Source organism: Anguilla rostrata, chromosome 8, assembly GCF_018555375.3.
Source record: "Anguilla rostrata isolate EN2019 chromosome 8, ASM1855537v3, whole genome shotgun sequence".
Classification (NCBI taxonomy): domain Eukaryota; kingdom Metazoa; phylum Chordata; class Actinopteri; order Anguilliformes; family Anguillidae; genus Anguilla; species Anguilla rostrata.
Window position 1 is genome coordinate 7,714,997 of NC_057940.1, and position 27,792 is coordinate 7,742,788.

The 27,792-nt window shown below is 39.7% G+C and overlaps 2 protein-coding genes across 8 annotated transcripts in view; one reads left to right on the forward strand and one right to left on the reverse strand.

Annotated features, from left to right (window-relative positions):
* The window catches only part of dsela (dermatan sulfate epimerase like a), a 191,634-nt gene that overhangs the window by 13,166 nt on the left and 150,676 nt on the right, over nucleotides 1–27,792 (reverse strand). The window lies entirely within an intron of this gene.
* Nucleotides 25–22,122, forward strand: LOC135260705 (muscle M-line assembly protein unc-89-like). 7 transcript variants are annotated; one of them, XM_064346158.1, is made up of 9 exons: nucleotides 25–550; nucleotides 1,369–1,674; nucleotides 2,485–2,805; nucleotides 3,709–4,020; nucleotides 4,917–5,237; nucleotides 7,352–7,675; nucleotides 18,496–18,807; nucleotides 19,785–20,093; nucleotides 20,971–22,122. In XM_064346158.1, exons 1-9 carry the CDS (start codon nucleotides 493–495, stop codon nucleotides 21,321–21,323), a joined length of 2,616 nt encoding a protein of 871 aa, XP_064202228.1. In that variant the 5' UTR covers nucleotides 25–492; the 3' UTR covers nucleotides 21,324–22,122. The 7 variants fall into 7 exon arrangements, 6 of the variants coding, with proteins under 6 accessions (XP_064202228.1, XP_064202232.1, XP_064202233.1 ...); XR_010331730.1 differs by lacking the exons at nucleotides 4,917–5,237; nucleotides 18,496–18,807; nucleotides 19,785–20,093 and adding exons at nucleotides 6,127–6,450; nucleotides 8,585–8,908; nucleotides 10,993–11,805 and having other exon boundaries at nucleotides 265–550; nucleotides 21,786–22,122; XM_064346162.1 differs by lacking the exons at nucleotides 4,917–5,237; nucleotides 19,785–20,093 and adding an exon at nucleotides 6,127–6,450 and having other exon boundaries at nucleotides 27–550.

Sequence of the window (27,792 nt, forward strand, 5' to 3'; positions counted from 1 at the left end):
GTAATAAAGCCCTATGGATGGTTGTATTTCTGCAAATGCATAGTATACAGAACCGTTAATACTGCTTTCACTTTCAACGGCATCAAGGAAGTTAATTTGACAGCGTATGTGTATGTTTGAGTGATTAACTTAAAAGATCCGTCATAGAGCTAGCTAGCACGTTCAGTTTGCTGTAGGCCTATATATAGCCAACGTTAGCTAGGTCACTATCGGTATTGTTTAGAGAGTCATGTATTTTGGGTTCTATGGAAACGGGGGGGTGGGGGTGTCAAAATGTAATCTTGCCCAGAGCGCAAAAAACTCTCTAAAAAAAAAAGAACTGGGCCTGATTTTAGGATTCACACAGTGGCAGGAAATGTCACTCATGCAGTACACCGTTGAAAAAAAAATAGTGTTAGCTGAGAAAGGAGCAAATACTTCACACTTCCACACAGGCAGTTTGCATCAGTGTAACAGAATCATCTGTGAATTCATTTTGTGGAGTTTAAAACAATGAAAACCATGCTGGTCTGTGTCTGGCTAGTCAGCAGTTTGATTCACATGATCTCAGGTGAGTTGATCATTTTTTCTGTCCTATTGATGCTTTCAAAGAGCTTCACTCAAACCTTAAATATATGCTTGCAGTTACAGCTGTGTGTCTATGTGCTATCTTTAGTCCTACAGAAGTAAAGACAGAACGATGCACAGACTTCTAGGCATCATTCTCAACAGCTAAGCCTGCTGTCATTTCCTTGTGTAAAATAAGTGTAGTGTTTAATATAGAGATAAAGCAATGTGTCCTAAGTCCTTTGTGAGCTTGTAAGTATAAATTATTAGATTGTGATAGCAATTTTGATTCAAGAGTCTGTATATAAACTGTGCATGAATGACAAAGGTGCACTTCACTGATTTGAACCTGAAGTGCTTGGTTCTTTGGAAAAGGAAATTTTAATGTTTCAAAAATGTGTCTCTTCACTCGAAAACCAGATTTTTTTTTTCATGCATTTCAGGGTTTTGTAGTGGAGTTAGTAGTTATAGTTGCTACCCAGAAACACTTGCCAAAAGCTCCAACTACCTAATGAATGAATGATGATTTATACTTATTTCAAACATATTCATATTACATTTATATAACATTTTGGAGACACTATTGTGCAGATTGGCATGCATGCCTATTTCCCTGACCATTGTGCTATACTTCCACCAGGTCTTAATGGACCACAATGGAAATTTATAGTGTTTTATTCCTTCTGGTGATTTTTGGTATTTGAGGCATCTCTGCTCAGAGTGGCCACGTTTTTTTAACTGATCTAACAAATCATTTTAATTAATCAATCACTCAATCAATCACTATACAGGAGACTCATAATAAGTCACTCTCTGTTGCAGGCTGTTCTCTATCTGCACCCAAAGAGGTCACTGGATACACAAGAGACTCCGTGGTCTTGCCTTGCTACTGCACTGAGGGACAACCAACACCGAACACTGCCAGATGGCTTATTAATCTAAGTCATTCCAGTATCATACTTTGGTCGTATCCTAATAATGTGGACGACCAATACAAAGACCGGGTGATTATTTCTGCCACCCCTGGAAACTTGTCTCTCCGACTCTCAGATCTCACTCTGCGAGATAAGGGTACATACAGGTGTGAAGCAGATGGGAATTACAGAGACATCAGTCTCACAGTGAAAGGTAAATTTGACAATTTTTGCCAATAACATGTCAAGAATGGAGTGCAACTGGAAGGGTTCTATGAGTTGTGGGTAACCTTACAGTAAATGTAGTTATTTAATTTCACTAAAATGTGGAAGTACAAGTCACAATTATGGAATGAACTACATTGCAGTACTTCTGCACCAAAGTTGAGTTGAAGTTACAACTCAAATTTGCACAGCCAGTTTTGATAAGAAATGCCTTTTTTAAATCTGAAATTTCCTTAATCTGTTTCTCAGTAGATGGTTATGATATTTTAAATTGCATGTGGCATTTAGAATCAAGTATAACATCCCTTCTGCAATGTTTATTCCTTCAAGGCTTGCATCACAGGGGTGTCTTCAACAACAACAAACCAACGTGTTGTAACTGGAATTCTGTACTCATATCCCTCAAACTCAAATCATTACCACTGTAATTATTGTCATTATAATTATTGCCTTTACAGCCTTGTAAGTTGTGAACCATACAACCTAAAACCAATATCTAATGCCTGGCACCCATGCTCAGATGTTCATATTTTGTTAAAAAAAGTCTGTATTTGTGGATTACTGCAACAGTGTTGAACTTCGTCTCCCTTGGAAACCTGTCTCTCCTCTCTCATATCACTGTGTCAGAAAGTACAGGTGTGGAGAAGTCAGACAAAACAAAGACATCAGCCTCACTGTAAAAGAGGCAGTAGCACAGGTGTGAGAGGGCCTATGTGAGACATCCAATCAGGTGTGCTTATGTCTCCTAATACCACCCCCATCTTCCCCTCCCTCTCTCACTCTCGCTCTCTCTCTGCAGGCTGTGTTCTGTCTGATTCTAAACTCATACACATCACTGGGTTCACAGGAGACTCAGTCGTCCTGCCCTGTGCCTGTACTGATGTGCAGAAGAAACCGGAAAAGATCAAATGGATTGTACGCCCAGGAGACCAACGCACTATTATATTTTCACAAAGTCCTCCCAGTGTCAACGATCGCTACAAACACAGAGTGCAGGTTTTGGACTCCATTTCCCCTGGAAACTTGTCTCTCCATCTCTCAGATCTCACTCTGTCAGATGAGGGAACATACAGGTGTGAAGCAGATGATAATTACCAAGACATCAGTCTCACAGTGAAAGGTAAATTTGACCACATTTGCCCACAGCATGTCAAGGATGGGGTGACACTGGGTGACACAAGGGCTCTATGAGTTTTATGTAACTTTACAGTAAATGTATTTGTTTCATTGCACTAACATACACAATATAAATCACCATTATCGAATGATTCACATTACTTCTGCACCAAAGTTGAGCGGAAGTTTAATCTCAAGTCTGCACAGTGAGTTTTGATAAGAGATACTTTTTTTAAACCTTTGATTTCAATTTTCAGTTTTTCAATAGATTATTTTGATACATTAATTTCATGCAGCATTTTTTGATATTAGGACAGAATCAAGTACAACATCCCTTCTGCAATGTTTATTCCTTCATGTCTTGCTTCACAGGGGTGACTTTAGCAACAACTAACCAATGTGTTGTAACTGGAATTCATTACTCATATCCCTCAAATTCTAATCATTACCAGCATAGTTAATGTCATTATAATGATTGCCCATACAGCCTTGTTAGTTGTGAACCATATAACTTGCAACCATTGAACTGTATTTGAAAAAATAACAAATTAAATATGTTGATATTATGTTAGAGATCATTTCATATCATATTCTAATGCCTGACATCCATGTTCAGATGTTCATATTTTGTTCAAAAAAAAGTCCATATTTGTGGATTACTGCAACAGGCAGAGTGCAGGTGTTGAACTTTGTCTCCCTTGGAAACCTGTCTCTCCTCTCATATCACTGTGTCAGAAAGTACAGGTGTGGAGAAGACAGACAAAACAAAGACATCAGTCTCACTGTAAAAGAGGCAGTAGCACAGGTGTGAGAGGGTCTAAGTGAGACATCCAATCAGGTGTGCGTATATCTCCTAATCCCACCCCCATCTTCCCCTCCCTCTCTTTATCTCTTTCTCTCACAAAAGGCTGTGTTCTGTCTGATTCTGAACCTATACACATCACTGGGCTCACAGGAAACTCAGTCGTCCTGCCCTGTGCCTGTACTGATGTGCAGAAGAAACCGGAAAAGATCAAATGGCCTGCATATCTAAGAGGCCAACACACTGTTATATTTCCTCCGAGTGTCAACGATCGCTACAAACACAGAGTGCAGGTGTTGGACTCCATTTCTCCTGGAAACCTGTCTCTCCGTCTCTCAGATCTCACTCTGTCAGATGGGGGTACATACTGGTGTGAAGCAGATGGGAATTACCGAAACATCAGTCTCACAGTGAAAGGTACATTTGACCACATTTGCCCATAGCATGTCAAGGACGGGGTGACACTGGGTGACACAAGGGCTCTATGAGTTTTATGGAACTTTACAGTAAATGTATTTGTTTCATTGCACTAACATGCACAATAGAAATTACCATTATCGAATGAGTCACATTACTTCTGCACTAAAGTTGAGCGGAAGTTTAATCTCAAGTTTGCACAGTGAGTTTTGATGAGAGATACTTTTTTAAACCTTTGATTTCAATTTTGTTTTTCAATAGATTATTTTGATACATTAATTTCATACAGCATTTTTTATATTAAGACAGAATCAAGTACAACATCCCTTCGGCAATGTTCATTCCTTCATGTCTTGCTTCACAGGGGTGTCTTTAGCAACAACTAACTAACATGTTGTAACTGGAAATAATTACTTATATCCCTCAAATTCTAATCATTACCAGAGTAATTATTGTCATTAAATTTTTTGCCCTTACAGCCTTGTAAGTTGTGAACCATATAACCTAAAACCATTAAACTGTATTTGAAAAAATAACAAATAAAATAGGTTGATATTATGTTAGAGATGATTTCATATCATTTTCTAATGCCTGGCATCCATGTTCAGATGTTCATATTTTGTTAAAAAAAAAAGTCCATATTTGTGGATAACTGCAACAGGCAGAGTGCAGGTGTTGAACTTCGTCTCCCTTGGAAACCTGTCTCTCCTCTCCCATATCACTGTGTCAGAAAGTACAGGTGTGGAGAAGACAGACAAAACAAAGACATCAGCCTCACTCTAAAAGAGGCAGTAGCAGAGGTGTGAGAGGGCCTATATGAGACATCCAATCAGGCATGCTTATATCTCCTAATACCACCCCCATCTTCTCCTCCCTCTCTCACTCTCTCTCTGCAGGCTGTGTTCTGTCTGATTCTGAACTCATACACATCACTGGGTTCACAGGAGACTCAGTCGTCCTGCCCTGTGCCTGTACTGATGTGCAGAAGAAACCGGAAAAGATCAAATGGACTGCATATCTAAGAGGCCAACACACTATTATATTTTCACAAAATCCTCCCAGTGTCAACGATCACTACAAACACAGAGTGCAGGTTTTGGACTCCATTTCTCCTGGAAACCTGTCTCTCCGTCTCTCAGATCTCACTCTGTCAGATGAGGGAGATTACAGGTGTGGAGCAGATGGGAATTACAGGGACATCAAACTAACAGTGAAAGGTACATTTGACCACATTTGCCCACAGCATGTCAAGGACGGGGTGACACAAGGGCTCTATGAGTTTTATGTAACTTTACAGTAAATGTATTTGTTTCATTGCACTAACATGCACAATAGAAATCACCATTATCAAATGAGTCACATTACATCTGCACCAAAGTTGAGCGGAAGTTTAATCTCAAGTTTGCACAGTGAGTTTTGATAAGAGATACTTTTTTAAACCTTTGATTTCAATTTTCAGTTTTTCAATAGATTATTTTGATACATTAATTTCATGCAGCATTTATTGATATTAGGACAGAATCAAGTACAACATCACTTCTGCAATGTTTATTCCTTCATGTCTTGTTTCACAGGGGTGTCTTTAGGAACAACTAACCAATGTGTTGTAACTGGAATTCATTACTCATATCCCTCAAATTCAAATCATTACCAGCGTAATTATTGTCATTATAATGATTGCCCATACAGCCTTGTAAGTTGTGAACCATATAACTTAAAACTATTGAACTGTATTTGGAAAAATAACAAATGAAATATGTTGATTTTATTTTAGAGATAATTTCATATCATATTCTAATGCCTGGCATCCATGTTCAGATGTTCATATTTTCTTCAAAAAATTCCATATTTGTGGATTACTGCAACAGACAGGGAGCAGGTGTTGAACCTCGTCTCCCTTGGAAACCTGTCTCTCCACTCTTATATCACTGTGTCAGAAAGTACAGGTGTGGAGAAGACAGACAAAACAAAGACATCAGTCTCATTGTAAAAGAGGCAGTAGTAGAAGTGTGGGAGGGACTATGTGAGACATCCAATCAGGTGTGCTTATATCTCCTAATCCCACCCCCATCTTCCCCTCCCTCTCTCTCTCTCTCTCTCTCACAGAAGGCTGTGTTCTGTCTGATTCTGGACCCATACACATCACTGGGCTCTCAGGAGACTCAGTCATCCTGCCCTGTGCCTGTACTGATGTGCAGAGGAAACCTGAACGGGTCAAATGGACTGCACACCCAGGAGGTCAAAGCACTGTAATATTTTCACAAAATCCTTCCAGTGTCAACGATCGCTACAAACACAGAGTGCAGGTGTTGGACTCCATTTCCCCTGGAAACGTGTCTCTCCGTCTCTCAGATCTCACTCTGTCAGATGGGGGTACATACAGGTGTGAAGCAGATGGAAACCACAGAGACATCAGTCTGACATTGAAAGGTAAATTTGACCACATTTGCCGATAGCATGTCAAGGACGGGGTGACACTGGGTGACACAAGGGCTCTATGAGTTTAATGTAACTTTACATTAAATGTTTTTTTTCAATGCACTAACATGCACAATAGAAATCACCATTATGTAATGAGTCACATTACTTCTGCACCAAAGTTGAGCGGAAGTTCAATCTCAAGTTTGCACTGTAAGTTTTGATAAAGGACACCTTTTTAATCCTTAAATTTAATTTTTCAGTTTTTCAATAGATTATTTTGATACATTAATATCATGCAGCATTTATTGATATTAGGACAGAAACAAGTACAACATATTTTCTGCAATGTTTATTCCTTCATGTCTTGTTTCACAGGGGTGTCTTTAGGAACAACTAACCAATGTGTTGTAACTGGAATTCATTACTCATATCCCTCAAATTCTAATCATTACCAGCGTAATTATTGTCATTATAATTATTGCCCATACAGCCTCGTAAGTTGTGAACCATATAAGTTGCAACCATTGAACTGTATTTGAAAAAAATAACAAATAAAATATGTTGATATTATGTTAGAGATCATTTCATATCATTTTCTAATGCCTGGCATCCATGTTCAGATGTTCATATTTTGTTCAAAAAATTCCAGATTTGTGGATTACTGCAACAGGCAGAGTGCAGGTGTTGAACTTTGTCTTTCTTGGAAACCTGTCTCTCTCCTCTCATATCACCGTGTCAGAAAGTACAGGTGTGGAGAAGACAGACAAAACAAAGACATCAGCCTCACTGTAAAAGAGGCAGTAGTAGAAGTGTGGGAGGGACTAAGTGAGACATCCAATCAGGTGTGCTTATATCTCCTAATCCCACCCCCATCTTCCTCTCTCTCTCTCTCTCTCTCTCTCTCTCACAGCAGGCTCTGTTCTGCCTGAATCTGAACCCATACACATCACTGGGCGCACAGGAGACTCAGTCGTCCTGCCCTGTGCCTGTATTGATGTGCAGAGGAAACCTGAACGGGTCAAATGGACTGCACATCCAAGAGGCCAAAGCACTGTTATATTTCCACAAAGTCCTCCCGGTGTCAACGATCGCTACAAACACAGAGTGCAGGTTTTGGACTCCGGATCCCCTGGAAACCTGTCTCTCCGTCTCTCAGATCTCACTCTGTCAGATGAGGGTACATACAGGTGTGAAGCAGATGGGCATTACCGATACATCAGACTCACAGTGAAAGGTACATTTGACCACATTTGCCCATAGGATGCCAAGGACGGGGTGACACTGGGTGACACAAGGGCTCTATGAGTTTAATGTAACTTTACAGTAAATGTATTTGTTTCATTGCACTAACATGCACAATAGAAATCACCATTATGTTATGAGTCACATTGCTTCTGCACCAAAGTTGAGCAGAAGTTTAATCTCAAGTTTGCACAGTGAGTTTTGATAAGAGATACGTTTTTATAACTTAAATATCAATTTTCAGTTTTTCAATAGATTATTTTGATGCATTTATTTCATGCAGAATTTATTGATATTAGGACAGAATCAAGTACAACATCTTTTCTGCAATGTTTATTCCTTCATGTCTTGTTTCACAGGGGTGTCTTTAGGAACAACTAACCAATGTGTTGTAACTGGAATTCATTACTCATATCCTTCAAATTCTAATCATTACCAGCATAATTATTGTCATTATAATTATTGCCCATACAGCCTTGTAAGTTGTGAACCATATAACCTAAAACCATTGGACTGTATTTGAAAAAAGAACAAATAAAATAGCTTGATATTATGTCAGAGATGATTTCATATCATATTCTAATGCCTGGCATCCATGTTCAGATGTTCATATTTTCATCAAAAAATTCCAGATTTGTGGATTACTGCAACAGACAGGGAGCAGGTGTTGAACTTCGTCTCCCTTGGAAACCTGTCTCTCCTCTCATATCACTGTGTCAGAAAGTACAGGTGTGGAGAAGACAGACAAAACAAAGACATCAGTCTCATTGTAAAAGAGGCAGTAGTAGAAGTGTGGGAGGGACTATGTGAGACATCCAATCAGGTGTGCTTATATCTCCTAATCCCACCCCCATCTTCCCCTCCCTCTCTCTCTCTCTCTCTCTCTCTCTCTCTCTCACAGAAGGCTGTGTTCTGTCTGATTCTGGACCCATACACATCACTGGGCTCACAGGAGACTCAGTCATCCTGCCCTGTGCCTGTACTGATGTGCAGAGGAAACCTGAACGGGTCAAATGGACTGCACACCCAGGAGGTCAAAGCACTGTAATATTTTCACAAAATCCTTCCAGTGTCAACGATCGCTACAAACACAGAGTGCAGGTGTTGGACTCCATTTCCCCTGGAAACGTGTCTCTCCGTCTCTCAGATCTCACTCTGTCAGATGGGGGTACATACAGGTGTGAAGCAGATGGAAACCACAGAGACATCAGTCTGACATTGAAAGGTAAATTTGACCACATTTGCCGATAGCATGTCAAGGACGGGGTGACACTGGGTGACACAAGGGCTCTATGAGTTTAATGTAACTTTACAGTAAATGTATTTGTTTCATTGCACTAACATGCACAATAGAAATCACCATTATGTTATGAGTCACATTACTTCTGCACCAAAGTTGAGCAGAAGTTTAATCTCAAGTTTGCACAGTGAGTTTTGATAAGAGATACCTTTTTATAACTTAAATATCAATTTTCAGTTTTTCAATAGATTATTTTGATGCATTAATTTCATGCAGAATTTATTGATATTAGGACAGAATCAAGTACAACATCTTTTCTGCAATGTTTATTCCTTCATGTCTTGTTTCACAGGGGTGTCTTTAGGAACAACTAACCAATGTGTTGTAACTGGAATTCATTACTCATATCCCTCAAATTCTAATCATTACCAGCATAATTATTGTCATTATAATTATTGCCCATACAGCCTTGTAAGTTGTGAACCATATAACCTAAAACCATTGGACTGTATTTGAAAAAGAACAATAAAATAGCTTGATATTATGTCAGAGATGATTTCCTATCATATTCTAATGCCTGGCATCCATGTTCAGATGTTCATATTTCATCAAAAAATTCCAGATTTGTGGATTACTGCAACAGACAGGGAGCAGGTGTTGAACTTCGTCTCCCTTGGAAACCTGTCTCTCCTCTCATATCACTGTGTCAGAAAGTACAGGTGTGGAGAAGACAGACAAAACAAAGACATCAGTCTCATTGTAAAAGAGGCAGTAGTAGAAGTGTGGGAGGGACTATGTGAGACATCCAATCAGGTGTGCTTATATCTCCTAATCACACCCCCATTCCCCTCTCCTCTCCTCTCTCTCCTCTCCTCTCTCTCTACAGAGCTGTGTTCTGTCTGATTCTGAACCCATACACATCACTGGGCTCACAGGAGACTCAGTCTCCTGCCCTGTGCCTGTACTGATGTGCAGAGAAACCTGAAAGGGTCAAATGGACTGCACACCAGGAGGTCAAAGCACTGTATATTTTCACAAAATCCTTCCAGTGTCAACGATCCTACAAACACAGAGTGCAGGTGTTGGACTCCATTTCCCTGGAAACGTGTCTCTCCGTCTCTCAGATCTCACTCTGTCAGATGGGGGTACATACAGGTGTGAAGCAGATGGAACACAAGAGACATCAGTCTGACATGAAAGGTAAATTTGACCACATTTGCCATAGCATGTCAAGGACGGGGTGACACTGGGTGACACAAGGGCTCTATGAGTTTAATGAACTTTACATTAAATGTTTTTTTCAATGCACTAACATGCACAATAGAAATCACCATTATGTAATGAGTAATATTACTTCTGCACCAAATTTGAGCGGAAGTTCAATCTCAAGTTTGCACTGTATGTTTTGATAAAGGACACCTTTTTAAACCTTAAATTTCATTTTTCAGTTTTTCAATAGATTATTTTGATACATTAATTTCATGCAGCATTTATTGATATTAGGACGGAATCAAGTACAACATCCCTTCTGCAATGTTTATTCCTTCATATCTTGCTTCACAGGGGTGTCTTTAGCAACAACTAACCAATGTGTTGTAACTGGAATTCATTACTCATATCCCTCAAATTCTAATCATTACCAGCGTAGTTATTGTCATTATAATGATTGCCCATACAGCCTTGTAGGTTGTGAACCATATAACCTAAAACCATTGAACTGTATTTGAAAAAAATAACAAATAAAATAGGTTGATATTATGTTAGAGATGATTTCATATCATTTTCTAATGCCTGGCATCCATGTTCAGATGTTCATATTTTGTTAAAAAAAAGTCCATATTTGTGGATTACTGCAACAGACAGGGAGCAGGTTTTGAAACCTGTCTCTCCACTCTCATATCACTGTGTCAGGTGTGGAGAAGACAGACAAAACAAAGACATCAGTCTCATTGTAAAAGAGGCAATAGTAGAAGTGTGGGAGGGACTAAGTGAGACATCCAATCAGGTGTGCTTATATCTCCTAATCCCACCCCCATCTTCCCCTCCCTCTTTCTCTCTCTCTCTCACAGAAGGCTGTGTTCTGTCTGATTCTGAACCCATACACATCACTGGGCTCTCAGGAGATTCAGTCGTCCTGCCCTGTGCCTGTACTGATGTGCAGAGGAAACCTGAACTGGTCAAATGGACTACACACAAAGGAGGTCAAACCACTGTTATATTTCCACAACTTCCTGCCAATGGCGGTCACTACAAACACAGAGTGCAGGTGTTGGACTCCATTTCCCCTGGAAACGTGTCTCTCCGTCTCTCAGATCTCACTCTGTCAGATGGGGGTACATACAGGTGTGAAGCAGATGGGCACTACAGAGACATCAGTCTCACAGTTATACATAGATTTGACCAGTTGTGTTTAAAGGTTTAAATGGGCTGTGGGAACTCTTCAAATGACAACATTCTATGTGTTGGACATATTTGGCTGTTGTGCTCTAGATGAATTGATTTTCTGGGCATTTCCCAGTTATATTGTACAGGAGTATTGAATATAAGAGCAACATATACACATTTTTATTGAATTTTTACCCACAATAAACATGCAAAAATGAGTTTTACTTCCAAAATAATCTTAGACACCAGCGTAGCGTGGAGATAAGAGCATGAGCCGGCCAGAGGAGGATGGGTTTCCCCTTTGAGCCTGGTTCCTTCCGAGGTATCTGCCACAGGGAGATTTTTATTGCCTCAGTTGCTTTAGGCTTGCTCCTGTAGGGGTTTAGGCCAGGGTTGTCTGTAAAGTGAATTGTGACAATTGTTATGAAATGCGCTATGTAATGAAATTTCATTGATTGATTGATTGATTGATTGAACTGGATTGGTCACCATTTGAGGTGTGAATGTGTGCCTCTGTTGTGAGTGTGGGTCTGCGTGTGTGTGCGCGTAGGTCTGTGTATGTGTGTGTGTGTGTGTGTGCGTGTGTGTGTCAGAGTGAGTATCAATCCCCCTCCCTCCTCCTCTCTTTCACTAGATATTTAATATGCAGCTTTCTTTTAGTAGTCAGTTTTGGAAAGTTGGAAGTTTTGTAACTGTTAGTTGGATTTGGGCATTTGAGTCCCTCATCTAGGTCTGGTGGTCTACACGTCAACTGTGTTATTTTTGAAATATTCTGCTGTCTTTTGGTTTTTGAATTTTTGGCTTGGCCCAGCTTGGATTACTTTGTAACAAATAAACTGTGGATTGGTGTCTTCTTTCATTCATTTCTTGTCTGACTCTCCATGTCTGGAACCTTTGTTAATTGTTTTAAGGTAGTTTAACCTTGTCATTTGATTAAACATGAATATTTGTTGTAACTTAACTGCATGGACCCAGATGACGCTTTTTGGCGTCATAAATCACTACAATTCGTTGTCAACGAACCTTACTTGGTTTTCTTTTTTTTTGTTAATGGGGGGAGGATCTGAACTTTGAGTAGCATGTATTTTTAACCATTCGGGTGCAATTTATGGTGCTTTAACTATGTCAACAAAACACGTCCAAATTTTCTAGTCGGGGAAGCAATGGACAACAGTGCTACTGAAAGTTTGTTAGTAAAACCTTTTTGAGAGGATGAATAATTACTTTTCTTTGGCATGGATCCATTTGAAGGCAATATTGGGTGAGTTTGTTTAGGCTTTGAATGCATATTTGAGTGCTGACATGTTTGTGCAAAATAATTGGTTATTGCGGTTTCTTCAATTCTACAGTTGTATAATATTATAGGATTTAAAGTACAATAATATTTTTTATCATTTATAATATTTTTTTTCCATTATTTTACAAAGCATTAAGGTGCCAGGTTCCACCTCAGAGGGTGGTTGCCTCAGCGGGAGTAAATGATTAAAATCCAACCATTGTAGTGACCTTTTATTTTTGGGGGTTTCAATTATGCAGTGTTTGGTCTATGCTGCAAAAGCAAATGTTTAAATTTTGAATACAAACTAAGCACTTAAGTAACACTTTTTAAACACATGGACATGTTGAAGAAGAGAACGTCACTAGGGTGACACCATAATGACTGGCAATACATTTTTTGTGCAGTGTTTTGTGCAGCGACTGGTTTACTCCGATGCAGTTACTGCCAGTTGATTTAATTAGCAAAATTAATGTGACGAGAAGCGCTTTGTCGTTTGAATGCATAACACGCAATTCCTTGCGCCCACTCCCCCCAGTATCAAACCATTTTTTTACTCCATCAGTTGTGCGCCCTTCTCCGGATACAGCGTTCACTGAACGAGTAATATCATCCCATGCATCTTTTTTAGGAACAACTGGCACGCGCTTTACACTTATGAGGACAATGGGATCCATCATTTTAAGAACACGTGAGAACAATTCTGCGGTTTAAGAACACGTCGTGAATCTGACGTAGACTTTTCTTAGGAATTTTCTCAAGAACAAATTTAAGAAAGAACTTAGGAAGATATTGGTGAATGAGGCCCAATGACGGTAAATATATATATAGTCTGCATAGTTCCATTGCTACCATAATGTAACAAACTTTCTTGTGTCTACAACTGCAGTTTCTTGCTGCAATTACTAATATTGAATATAAAGCAAAGACGCAATTTATACTGTAGTCTGCCAATATCTAAATAAATAATACAGTACTCTGCACACAGCACGCAGGTAGCAGGGATGGCAAGTTGATATTTCGCTTTCTGTTTTTTTTTTTTCAATGTCGTATTTATTATTTGAAGTATGTATTATTATTCTATCTGTCTCTGAGGTGCTCGGAAGTAGAGTTAGGCCTGATCACTGACATCTCATCATACTGAACAGTCTCTATTATTGTTTATACCTATTTATTAACTGAACCGCTGCTTTTATATACGCTGTACTTATTCTTTAATTCTTATTTTTTTAGTATATTGTTACTATCTCATTTTGATATTGTGTGTGTTAATGTTAACTTTTGACTTATGGTCTGTACTGAACCTGAATTTCCTAGGGAACTCTGGTCAATAAGTTCATTATTTACTATCTATCTATTTTCTACATGAACTTATCGTTTGATCAACCCATCTCCAAAACTTTTTTTTTTTTTTCAGCAATTTCGATGTGGATTTGCTTGAGTGTTTTGGATCATTGACTTGCTTCAAAACCCAATTATGCTTCAGCTTCAGCTCATGGACAGATGACCAGACATTCTAATTCAGAATTGTCTGTTAAAGAGCAGAATGCATGGTTCCTTCCATAATGTCAAGTTGCCCTGGTCCCCACACCATCATACTACCACCACCATGTTTGACTGTTCCTATGATGTTCTTAATATGAAATGCTGTATTTGCTTCACGCCAGACATAATGGGCCCAGTGGTGTCCATGAAGTTCTACTTTTGATTCATCTGTCATAGAGCATTATACAAAAAAAGTTTGCGAATCATCTAAATTCTTTGGATGTTCTTCTGGGATTGTTTTTGACTTCCTGGATGAGCTGTCACTGCACGCTTGGAGAAATGTCAGCAGGCTGGACACTCCTGGAAAGATTTACCACTGTTCCAAGTATTCTCCATTTGGATATAATGGCTCTCACTGTGGTATGGTGGAGACTCAGAGTCTTGGAAATGGCCCATAAAATCCTGAGGTTTTTTTCAATATGGATTTTATGCCTGATTTGAAACAGTTATTACAGTTATCGACATTACTTTGAATAGATAGCTGGTGAATTTGTCAACCCCTCCCAAACAGTCTCCCACCCATAAGACAAACACATGTGGTTAAACAAACACACATCATACTTATGCAAATGGTATCCTCAATGGTCAACAGCACTAAATGAAATTTGTAATATTTACAGTAAGATTAATGTTCACATATTGGAACATTTGAGAAGAATATTGTTGATTGAACTGAGAGTTCATTGAATAGGTCAAAGCACACCCCTTTAAATGTTGAATTCAAGGACAATACATCAGTAAGGTAGTTAGCACTTGCATTCTATCAAATAAGTCAACCATCCCTCACATAGTGTTGCAAAGGGCTTGAATTAGGTGTTTCCTACAGATATAACCCTTGCCAATGTATTCTTCTAAGAGCCATGGTCGAAAGAACAAATGAAATGCTTTCTTGTTTCTCTTCAGTTTTTTTTTTTTTCTCCACAGTGTTATTTCTTTCACAAACATTTTATATACACAATTATGTTTTTTCCAAGTTACTGGATAGAATTGTATACCATTGTATTTGATATATGTTCCGTAATAACCACACACAAGTGAAATGAAACTGGATGCCAAACCATAATCTATTCATATGTGTTCATGCAGGAAACACAGTTGAGAACTACTGCCATATAACAGGTCAGACCTGATTAGCTATCCGCTAAAATCCTGCTTTAAAAACTCAAAAAGAGATACCCTTCCAAAGAGTAAGAATCCTACTTTCCCCAGTGAACACTTTGGGGCATATCTGGGCCAGACTGTCAGTCTGAGGTGGGACAGATTGTGTATGTCTCAGTGAAAAATAGAGAAAGGAACACAGGGAGACATTAACCAGTGGCTACACTAATTTGGCTAGCAATAGCTGTGCGAAATGAGCATCGTACCTTACTGAACCTGTTTTTTGTAGTTGTCCAACTACCACGACATGCACTTTTGTACGTCGCTTTTGATAAAAGCGTCTGCTAAATAAATGTAATGTAATGTAATGTAATTTGACTCTGTGATGCATGAATAGCATTAAGTGAACCGTGACTTCCTGTTTCACCATAGTGAAACAGATAGCAATGAAAGGCCACGAAACAGTCCCCTAAGATTAACATGAACTTGGAATAAGTAGAAGACTCAAAAGTCAATACACATTAATCTTTGTTGGATTTTAGAAGAATAATTATGGGCGTAAATAATTATGAAAGTGTATATTTTTAGTTAGAAGTATTTTTTTCCCCATTGGATTATATTGCACAAAATAATGTCATTTCCCTGCTTCTACAACCCATTACCTGTAGTGTTTATTTTATACAGGTAATCTTTATCATGGGTGTGAATAATTTTGCGGGGCCCTGCATCACTCCAACTGGAGACACAGGGTCAATTGAGTAGTCACACTGGTCTTTTTGAAATAATTAAACTTTTTTTGTGAAGGGGGACAGATATGGGAGATTTGGGTATTTGGTATTTTGTGACTGTCCGATTTGTTGTCAAAGGAAACTAAACTGGTTGTGGCTACTGGACGTGCTGTAGCTGTAAACACATTGCTTTCATTAGATTAAAGGGCTTCTTTATTGACTTCTATGAGAAAAGTAACCCTGACTTGTTGAACAGTCACGTGTAAATGACATATCCAATTGTGACTTATCCAAATCTTCTCCTGAGGCTTATTTACATTGACGTTTCTCAGAAAATGTTTCATGTATTGCAACCACAAATTTGGGACACATTTTTAAAATATAACAAGCGCGAATCCGCAATAGCTGTGACCGCACACACACATGCATCCATGTGTCCTTGCATCCGTGCACACATCCTCACACAAACACTCTTCTTTGGCTCATGACCAACCATTCCACAAAATCTTGTGCAAATCTGTGAATCCTTTCGGGAGTTATGCACCTTTTTGTGATAGGCCACGCCCGTTGCCACGCCCCCTCCTGGTCAATCGGCCTGAAAGTTACTCAGCTATACCTTCGGTCATGACCTAGCTCCATGCCAAATTTCAGCCTCCTGGGGCGACAACTGTGACCGCTACGGGGTGGGACACTTTTGTGGACTAACCGACCAACCAACCAAACGACCAACGTACAGAGCTATAGAGTTGCGGTCGCAGCCAAAAAACATTATTAATTTCTATTTAATTTCACAGGACAGCACAAGGTGGCCTTTACCAATTTTCTTTTGAAATTTGTTTATGCTTTTTGAATATGTACTGTTTGAGGTCATTCTAATTTTAGGATTCACACAGTGGCAGGAAATGTCACTCATGCAGTACACCGTTGAAAAAAAAGTGTTAGCTGAAAAAGGAGCAAATACTTCACACTTCCACACAGGCAGTTTGCATCAGTGTAACAGAATCATCTGTGAATTCATTTTGTGGAGTTTAAAATAATTAAAACCATGCTGGTCTCTGTCTGGCTAGTCAGCAGTTTGATTCACATGATCTCAGGTGAGTTGATCATTTTCTCTGTCCTATTGATGCTTTCAAAGGGCTTCACTTAAACCTATGTGCTATCTTTAGTCCTATATAAGTAAAGACAGAATGATGCACAGACTTCTAGGTATCGTTCTCAACAGCTAAGCCTGCTGTCATTTTCTTGTGTAAAATAAGTGTAGTGTTTAATATAGAGATAAAGCAATGTGTAAGTATAAATTATTAGATTGTGATAGCAATTTTGATTCAAGAGCCTGTACATAAACTGTGCATGAATGATGAAGGTGCACTTCACTGATATACTGGATACACAAGAGGCTCCGTGTTCTTGCCTTCCTACTGCAGTAGTAGGGACAGCCAACACCGAACACTGCCAGATGGTTTATTAATCCAAGTCATTCCAGTATCATACTTTGGTCGTATCCTAATAATGTGGACGACCGATACAAAGACCGGGTGTTTATTTCTGCCACCCCTAGAAATCTGTCTCTCCATCTTTCAGACCTCACTCTGCGAGATGGGGGTACATACAGGTGTGAAGCATCTCCAGATAGTTTTAAAGACATCACTCTCACAGTGAAAGGTAAATTTGACAATATTTGCCAATAACATGTCAAGAATGGAGTGCAACTGTAAGGGTTCTATGAGTTGTGTGTAACCTTACATTAAATGTAGTTATTTAATTTCACTAAAATGTGGAAGTACAAGTCACAATTACGGAATGAACTACATTGCAGTACTTCTGCACCAAAGTTGAGTTGAATTTACAACTCAAATTTGCACAGCCAGTTTTGATAAGAAATGCTTTTTTTAAATCTGAAATTTCCTTAATCTGTTTCTCATTAGATTGTTATGATATTTTAAATTGCATGTGGCATTTAGAATCAAGTACAATATTGCTTCTGCAATGTTTATTCCTTCAAGGCTTGCTTCACAGGTGTGTCTTCAACAACAACTAACCAACATATTGTAACTGGAATTCTGTACTCATATCTCTCAAACTCAAATAATTAGCACTGTAATTATTGTCATTATAATTATTGCCCTTACAGCCTTGTAAGTTGTGAACCATATAACCAAAACCATTGAACGGTATTTGAAAAAATAACAAATTAAATATGTTGATATTATGTTAGAGATAATTTCATATCATTTTCTAATGCCTGGCATCCATGTTCAGATGTTCATGCTTTATTAAGAAAAGTCCAGATCTGTGGATTACTGCAACAGGCAGAGTGCAGGTGTTGAACTTCGTCTCCCTTGGAAACCTGTCTCTCCTCTCTCATATCACTGTGTCAGAAAGTACAGGTGTGGAGAAGACAGACAAAACATAGATATCAGTCTCACTGTAAAAGAGGCAGTAGCACAGGTGTGAGAGGGTCTATGTGAGACATCCAATCAGGCATGCTTATATCTCCCAATACCACCCCCATCTTCCCCTCCCTCTCTCTCTCTCTGCAGGCTGTGTTCTGTCTGGTTCTAAACCCATAGACATCACTGGGTTCACAGGAGACTCAGTCATCCTGCCCTGTGCCTGTACTGATGTGCAGAGCAAACCGGAAAAGATCAAATGGACTGCACACAAAGGAGGCCAAAGCACTGTTATATTTCCTCCGAGTGTCAACGATCGCTACAAACACAGAGTGCAGGTGTTGGACTCCATTTCCCCTGGAAACCTGTCTCTCCGTCTCTCAGATCTCACTCTGTCAGATGAGGGAGATTACAGGTGTGAAGCAGATGGGCACTACAGAGACATCAGACTCACAGTGAAAGGTAAATTTGACCAGAATTGCCCACAGCATGTCAAGGACGGGGTGACACTGGGTGACACAAGGGCTCTATGAGTTTTATGTAACTTTACAGTAAATGTATTTGTTTCATTGCACTAACATGCACAATAAAAATCACCATTATGTAATGAGTCACATTTACTTCTGCACCAAAGTTGAGCGGAAGTTCAATCTCAAGTTTGCACAGTGAGTTTTGATAAGAGATATTTTTTTAAACCTTTGATTTCAATTTTCAGTTTTTCAATAGATTATTTTGTATATAAAACTTGTATATAAAACGATAAAAAATCGAAAGTGAACAATAAAAGTGATTTCGTTTTTTGTAGGAAAAGGAAATTGAAATGTGTTTCTTTACTCTAAAATCAAAAGTTCCAACTCCATGACAAAACCCCAAAATTAATGGAGTTAGGAGCATGAGTTTAACCCCCTTCCTGATTAAAATTTTCTCCAGGGTTAAATAAATATTTTGTAAAATAAATGTGATCTTTTGCACTATGCTTTGAACTCATATCTAAGAACATTGCTTAATCTGCTCTGGAAAAAGGTGTTTATCCAATATGGAAGGAGTACTGTTACTTCAGCTACTAATTGCTAATAGTTGCTACCAAGATACATTTAACGAAAGCTCCAACTACCTAATGAACGAATGGTGATTTGTACTTATTTCAAACATATTTATATTTCATTTATATGACATTTTGGAGACACTATTGTCCAGAGTGGCATACATGCCTATTTCCCTGACCATTGTGCTATACTGCCACCAGGTCTTAACAGACCACAATGGAAATAAGCCCTTGGCTTCATAGTGTTTTATTCCTTCTGATGATCTTTGGTATTTGGAGCATCTCAGGTCAGAGGGGCCACATGTATTTGTAACTGATCTAACTAAAGAATTTCAATCTATCACTCAATCAATCACCATACAGGACACTCATAATAAGTCACTCTCTGTTGCAGGCTGTTCTCTATCTGCACCCAAAGAGGTCACTGGGTACACAAGAGGCTCCGTGGTCCTGCCTTGCTACTGCACTGAGGGACAGCCAACATTGAACTCTGCCAGATGGGTTTTTAATCCAGGTCCTTACGACACCACACTTTGGTCGTATCTTAATGCAGTGAACAACCACTACAAAGACCGGGTGTTTATTTCTGCCACCCCAGGAAATCTGACTCTCCGTCTCTCAGATCTCACTCCTACAGATGCGGGATTATACAGGTGTGAAGCATCTGCATACATTTACAGAGACATCAAACTCACAGTGAAAGGTAAATTTGACCACATTTGCCCATAGCATGTCAAGGACGGGGTGACGCAGGGTGACACAAGGGCTCTATCAGTTTTATTTAACTTTACAGTAAATGTATTTGTTTCATTGCACTAACATGCACAATAGAAATCACCATTATTGAATGAGTCACATTACTTCTGCACCAAAGTTGAGCGGAAGTTTAATTACAAATTTGCACAGTGAGTTTTTATAAGAGATACTTTTTTAAACCTTTGATTTCAAATTTGATACATTTAATTCATGCAGAATGTATTGATATTAGGACAGAATCAAGTACAACATCCCTTCTGCAATGTTTATTCCTTCATGCCTTGCTTCACAGGGGTGTCTTTAGCAACAACTAACCAATGTGTTGTAACTGGAATTCATTACTCATATCCCTCAAATTCTAATCATTGCCAGCGTAATTATTGTCATTATAATTATTGCCCATACAGCCTTGTAAGTTGTGAGAACCATATAACTTAAAACCATTGAACTGTATTTGAAATAATAACAAATAAAATATGTTGATATTATGTGAGAGATCATTTCATATCATATTCTAATGCCTGGCATCCACATTCAGATGTTCATATATTGTTCAAAAAATTCCATATTTGTGGATTACTGCAACAGGCAGGGAGCAGGTGCTGAACTTTGTCTCCCTTGGAAACCTGTCTCTCCTCTCTCATATCACTGTGTCAGAAAGTACAGGTGTGGAGATGACAGACAAAACAAAGACAACAGTCTCATTTTAAAAGAGGCATTAGCACAGGTGTGAGAGGGCCTATATGAGACATCCAATCAGGCATGCTTAAATCTCCTAATACCACCCCCATCTTCCCCTCCCTCTCTTTCTCTTACTCTCACAGAAGGCTGTGTTCTGTCTGATTCTGAACCTATACACATCACCGGGCTCACAGGAGAATCAGTCGTCCTGCCCTGTGGCTGTATTGATGTGCAGAGGAAACCTGAATGGTTCAGATGGACGACACACAAAGGAGGTCAAACCATTGTTGTATTTCCACAACTTCCTGCTAATGGCGGTCACTACAAAGACAGAGTGCAGGTGTTGAACTCCATTTCCCCTGGAAACATGTCTCTCCGTCTCTCAGATCTCACTCTGTCAGATGGGGGTACATACAGGTGTGAAGCAGATGGGAATTACAGAAACATCAGTCTCACAGTTATACATAGATTTGACCAGTTGTGTTTAAAGGTTTAAATGGGCTGTGGGAACTCTTCAAATGACAACATTCTATGGGTGGGACATATTTGGCTGTGGTGCTGTAGGTGAATTGAGATTTTCTGGGCCTTTCCCAGTTATATTTTACAAGAGTATTGAATAGAACAGCAACATATACACATTTTCTATTGATTATTTACCCACAATAAACATGCAAAAATGAGTTTTACTTCCAAAATAATCTCAGACATCAGCATAGCGTGGAGATAAGAGCATGAACCCTGAGCCGACCAGAGGAGGATGGGTTTCTCCCTTGAGCCTGGTTCCTTCCGAGGTATCTGCCACAGGGAGTTTTTCCTTGCCACTGTTGCTTTAGGCTTGCTCCTGTAGGGGTTTAGGCCAGGGTTGTCTGTAAAGTGAATTGTGACAATTGTGGTGAAATGCGCTATGTATGGAAATATCATTGATTGATTGATTGAACTGGGTTGGTTGTCATTTGAGGTGTGAATGTGTGCCTCTGTGTGTGAGTGTGGGTCTGCGTGTGTGTGCGTGTGTGTGTGTGTGTGTCAGAGGGAGTATCAATCCCCCTCCCTCCTCTTCTCTTTCACTAGATAAAATATGCAGCTTTCTTTTAGTAGTCAGTTTTGAAAACTTGGAAGTTTTGTAACTGTTAGTTAGAATTGGGCATTTGAGTCCCTCATCTAGGCCTGGCGGTCTACATTTCAATTGTGTTATTTTTGAAATATTCTACTGTCTTTTGGTTTTTGAATTTTTGGCTTGGCCCAGCTTGGATTACTTTGTAACAAATAAACTATGGATTGGTGTCTTCTTTCATTAATTTGTCTGACTCTCCATGTCTGGAACCTTTGTTAATTGTTTTAAGGTAGTTTAACCTTGTCTTTTGATTATACATGAATATTTGTTGTAACTTAACTGCATGGACGCCTTTTGGCATCATAAATCACTACAATTCGTCGTCAACGAAGATCTCCGTACTCCATAAGTTTGTGTGGAAGGTTGATCCAAAATTTTGCACAGCCTATCAACAAGTTTGGCAATATATTTGATAATTGATATCTTTCATAATCCATCCATCCATCCAGGGCGTGGAGACAGAGATACAGAGAAAGAGAGAGAAGCAGCATTCTGACTGTGGAGTCTTGTGAGTGTTTACTCTGCATGTTTCCATGTGGGTCTGGAGTGACCTGGTGTCCTGTCCAGGGTTCACCCCTGTCCTGCTGGGCTGAGCTCAGCCTAACACCTCTATAGGGTAGGAGCTCAAAACAAATCTGTGCTCCATGCTCATTCTGGTTCATGCTGTTCCATGATGATTTTCCTCTGAAAAATGAAAAACTCCTGTGTCAGCGCTTTGAGACTTTGGAAACTTCAACTGCATGTCTGTTCTTTATTCCTCGTGTTGTCTTCATATTATGTAGCAAACCCATCTCCACAGGGTCAAATATGACCCGGCCTCACTGTACCTCCTGTGATAAAGACTCTTCATAGAATTTTGAACCCCAAGTCAATATTTTTCATGTAGAAAGAACCTGTCACTCATCAATAAATCGCTGAATAACTGTTTTCCTAGTTCAGTTTATCTTTGGCTGCAACAGACATGTACGGTTTCACGTTGATTATTATTTTCATCATAACAGCTGGGTGACTCAGAAGACAATCTCTGTACCCTGATGGCCTATCGCTTTTATAAAAAAACATTCTTAAAACTTTTTTTTTTTCATATGGTTGTGTCACACCAGAAAAAGTATAAAATATTTGCATGCCTGTTGGGATAGGACACTACTGAGGGACAGTTGCCGGGGGAACCTTTCCCGTGAGACAGTAGGCCCCTTTGATCTGTGGAATTGTTTATTTGCGCTGCTTTCTCTCCCATTGGAAAGAGGTGCCCAAGGTACACAGATATCCACCGATCCTGGGAATTAATCAATATTACAGCTTTAAAGAGCGGGCACAAATCTCAAAATCTTGAACTGGCTCAGAAGTCATTTTGCACAAGTTGCAGATTGAGTCATTTCCTTGTGTATTTCAGAATCTCTCTGTTTGTGTCTGCGGAACATTTCGTTTGCATTGCAGAGAGCAAGATAACATCTCCCTCTGTGTGTGTGTGTGTGCAATTTTTTTTTTATTGCAAATAAATCTGTATATTTATTTTTGACAGCATCAAAATAATGCAAAAGCTGCATTACACATTTTTCCCATGATGATACTTCACCTCGACAGCCACTACACAACTTTGCTATTATTCTAAATGAGATTCCTTCAAAATCCAGGAAATCAGGGCACCACACAAAAGAATGAATTTTATTGTGCTTCATTCGAGTCAATTATTTTTTTGTCACAACTATTTTTCCACAAAAGTAGAAAGGAGATTGATAATAATAAAAAAAATAATACAAACATTTTTCTTTTGAATCTGTCAGTATGCAGATTATATCTACCCCAATAAAATAGTTTTTAAAAAAAAGAAGAAATACATTTATGGATGAGATAACGGGAAGTGAAAATTTAACGTTTTCAATATGCGCGCACACAGTACCCTGGAAAATGCCGAAGGCCTATCCGCTAAATCAAAAATGCATGAACAAGTCCAAGGTTGCAGCACACCACAGGATGGGCAGATAAGTCTCACGTTGAGAGTGTGCCAGATTACATCAACATATACATCTCCAGGATAAAAAATAAATAAATAAATCCAGTCCCTAACTATTTCGCCGTAAAGCATTATCACAAATGTACAGGGGGAGAACAGCTGACTTGCGAATTAGTCCTCCTGCTTTCCGGAATTCCGGGTGACGATCAGCAGAAAGTCATTTTTGAGAGCGGAGAACGTTAATGAAGACCAATGTTTACACAAACAGAACTTGGTACATTCCCACAGGTTCTGTGGAAACTGTGGACCATATGCCGTAGATAGTATTTGTGTGCTGTTATACATTTGTCATTACCTGTGGCCAGGTGCCCAGTCCCATCATGAAAGGAGCCTGAGTGCATGCAGGTTTTAGTTCTAGCCCAGCGCTAAGACGCCTGATTCTACCTATCAAGGTCTTGATTGAAAAATTGAACTATGTCGTAGTGCCACGCCGAAAAAAAAAAAGCCTGCATCCACACTGGCTCTTTTTGGAAAAGATTTGGGCCTTCTGAGTCCCTCCTTGTACCTCTACGCTCGGCCAAAGGCCCCCCATTAAAGCTGCATAAATAAGTAAACACCCAGGGGATTCTGGGTAATGGCCAGTCAGGCTAACACATGGCACCATTCTAACCCTTTTATATATATATATTCCTTGATGAAATTGTAACCATTTTACCAATAAATCACTTGCACTGTTCAGTACTACAGAGAGATTATGTGCAAGCGATCATTTATTTAGCTCTAAATCTAATTTAACAGTATTGTTTTCAAATAAACATCATTAATTAATTCAATTTCATTAAACTGAAAGCTGGCCTCTGCAGAACTTTCGTGCTACTCAACAGCATTGCAGTGACCTTTGACCTGGGGAATTCTGAAGCAAAGGCAATTAAGACCAGCCACTGCGTGTAATACTGGAGGTTAGGAGTGTTGGGTCATGCGTGTGGGCCAGAGGGTAAAGAGAAGGCAGGCCTGTTTGTAAAGCACAGGCCGGCCGCAGGAAGGAAACGCTCAGGAAAATGTGTAATGAAAGCTTCTGTGGGCTCAGCAAGCATTCGGCCCGGGGTTCGAGTCCACTGTTAATGACATCATCCCCAAGGCCGGCCTCCGCTCACTAAAGGCTGAAAGTCAGGATCTGACCCCTGCAATGCGCTGCTTAGCCATTCTTACACTCACTGGTCTCCATTTTTTAAAATTAATTTTATTATATTTTTTTTAAAAGGTCATGTCGAAGTGTTACTCCCCTGAAACCTCATGATAAATGTGGTGTCTTTGGAGGAGGCCTCCTTGAAGAATCTAGATGGGGGGAGCCAAACTCTTTTTCGAAATGCACCGGAAAAATGCACCAGCAGACACTGCAGCCCTCAGGAGTCTGACACCTGTGGTGTCCGTGATGAAGATATTTTAACGGCTGGAGATAGTACCACTGTGACAGTCCTCCTCTCATAGTGTCTCTCTTCAGTCCAGAATTGTGGCTAAGTGGTACTTGGTCTTGGATACTGAATCTCACACTGTGACAGATTTCTTGGTTTGGTAATTATCTCCTACCTCAGACACGGGCTTGTGTGTATAAGAAATTTGAGATAAGCACATAAGTGTTGTGTCAAAGCACAGGGGGCAATTTAAGAGAAAATATTCTTACATCTCTTGTGTATGCTTATGAGTACTAAAATAGATTTTATACATTTGTGGAGTCAGTAGGATAGGACACCAACCCCATTTTTCCAACTATTTAAATTTTTATAGCTGCCTATTAAGTTGTATCAGTCTGACATTAACACGTTAACACTTTACATTTCTGTGATTAAAAGGTAAATGGGCAGTAACACTGCCATTTTCATGTAAGCACATTTTTTTCCCAACCAATTACTCAAAGCTTCTCTCACCTGCCCTTTCATTTCTGTGCCCCCACCCCCTACCACCCACCACCCACCACTAACCACCAGAGGTGGGTAACCCAGCTTCAAAGAGTAAAAAGACTGACCACGTACTTGCTGCACCACCATGCACTAAACCAGCTGATTCTAATTAGCATAACTCTTCAGCATGATAGGAGAACTAATTATTGTAATCAGCTGGTTTAGTGCATGTTGGTGGAGCAAATGCATGGTCAGTCTTTTAACTCTTTTTAAGCCGGGTTACCCACCTCTGCCCACCACACACCACCCAGCCCTCTTTGCAGTGGATAAAAAAGAGGTTCTGAAAATACAGCTCTGGTAAAAAATTAAGAGACCTCCTCATGTTTTTCTGAAGAAGAATCGAGGTTACTTCACCAAATATTGATTGTTGGACCCTTCCTAAGCAACGACATAGTTTTTTTTTTTTTTCGTTCATTACCGGTATAAACTTGTTTCGTCTGCATTATACATTACATAACAACACTGTGTATTTTTAGTATGTTGGCCAGTTGCCATTTTCTGCAAATAATGGAAATATTTTTCTTTGGAATTAAAAATCAAGTGTGGTCAATAGAATATCAAAATATAAATTTTACATGGACACATACCCGTAAAATGTGAAACTGCACATTTAATGTGGTTTCTTCATTTTTTTCCAGAACTGTAGCTAGTTTTCGGAGGGCTTCAAATTTTAAAACTCCTTTCCAGGCAAAACCACAATTGACGGGAAACAGGGCTGCAAAAAATGATGGGTGGAATGTCCCATAACAGTGATCCCCTCACGTGAGTCCTATACCAGGGCTATATTGTCTGCCTCAGCTAATTATTTATTTATCACGATGTATTCTGATAATGTTCTAATTTGAAGGCATCTATAAATATATCTGCAGGTCGCAAGGACTGGATTTTGCCTCCAACCTCCCAGTCCCCTCTCCCATTCTCCTAGGGGCGAAAAGGGCCATAACTGAATGGCAAGTGGCTAATTGTGTCAGCAGCACAGTCATTATGACAGAGGGGTTGTTTTGAGTCCTAGGGGTATGAAAACAGCAAAGTTCCAGGTCCGAAACGAACTTGCACATCTGGCCTTGTGATTGACTGCACCAAAACACTCGTCAGCTTTTTTTCTTTTTTTTTAATCGCATTTGATTCCTCTGTGCCCCCATCAGTTCTAAACCCTTCCCCAATCTCATAGCCACCTTGATTGTTTTATTAATTCATGAAGCTTCGCATTGGCGAGCCTCCTAATGGTTACTGTGTGCATGCAGCAGCGACTATGGAGAGGCCTCACTGACCCTGTTTAGACATAGAGAGGAAAATAAGTTGTTAGAAGTGGTCTCTCTCTTTCCTTCTCTCCCTCTCTATGTAGCTCTCTCTCCTGCTCTCTCTGTCTTTCCCTCTCTCTCTGTCTCTTTCCCTCTCTCTCTCTCCTGCTCTTTGTCTCTTTTCATATCTCTCTCTCTTTCTCTCTCTCTGATTTAATCTAAGCCAGGTTTCCGCGTTCTTTGCTCCCTTTTTACGGCTGGTCTCCGTCCAATCGGTGCGCAGTGTCCTCAGATCACCTGTCGTGGCCCATCTCCAGTGTTCTCTGCCTATGGTGCCCGCCTGCTCGTCCCCCCCCACCACCCCATTATCACTGTCAATTTACCTAAGGGTGGCAGTTAATTCAATATGGCCGACTTCCTCAGAGCCGGCTCTCCCAGGATTGCCAACATTAAACTGATTGAGCGTTTATCGGTACCTATTGTTAACCTTTGTTTTTTTTTTGGAGATAACTCCTTGTGGGTAGGATAAAACGCAGCATATTCATAAGGATTAGCTCGAAGGGCTGTGGGACTGTGAAACGTTCGCACTGTTCATATATGCAGCTCCGATATTTATGGCGGTGAAGAGCAATGAGGCGGGCGGGGTGAACTGAACATTGCGGGGAATTGGGCTCGTTACCGCGTCACGTGACGGTTTTAAG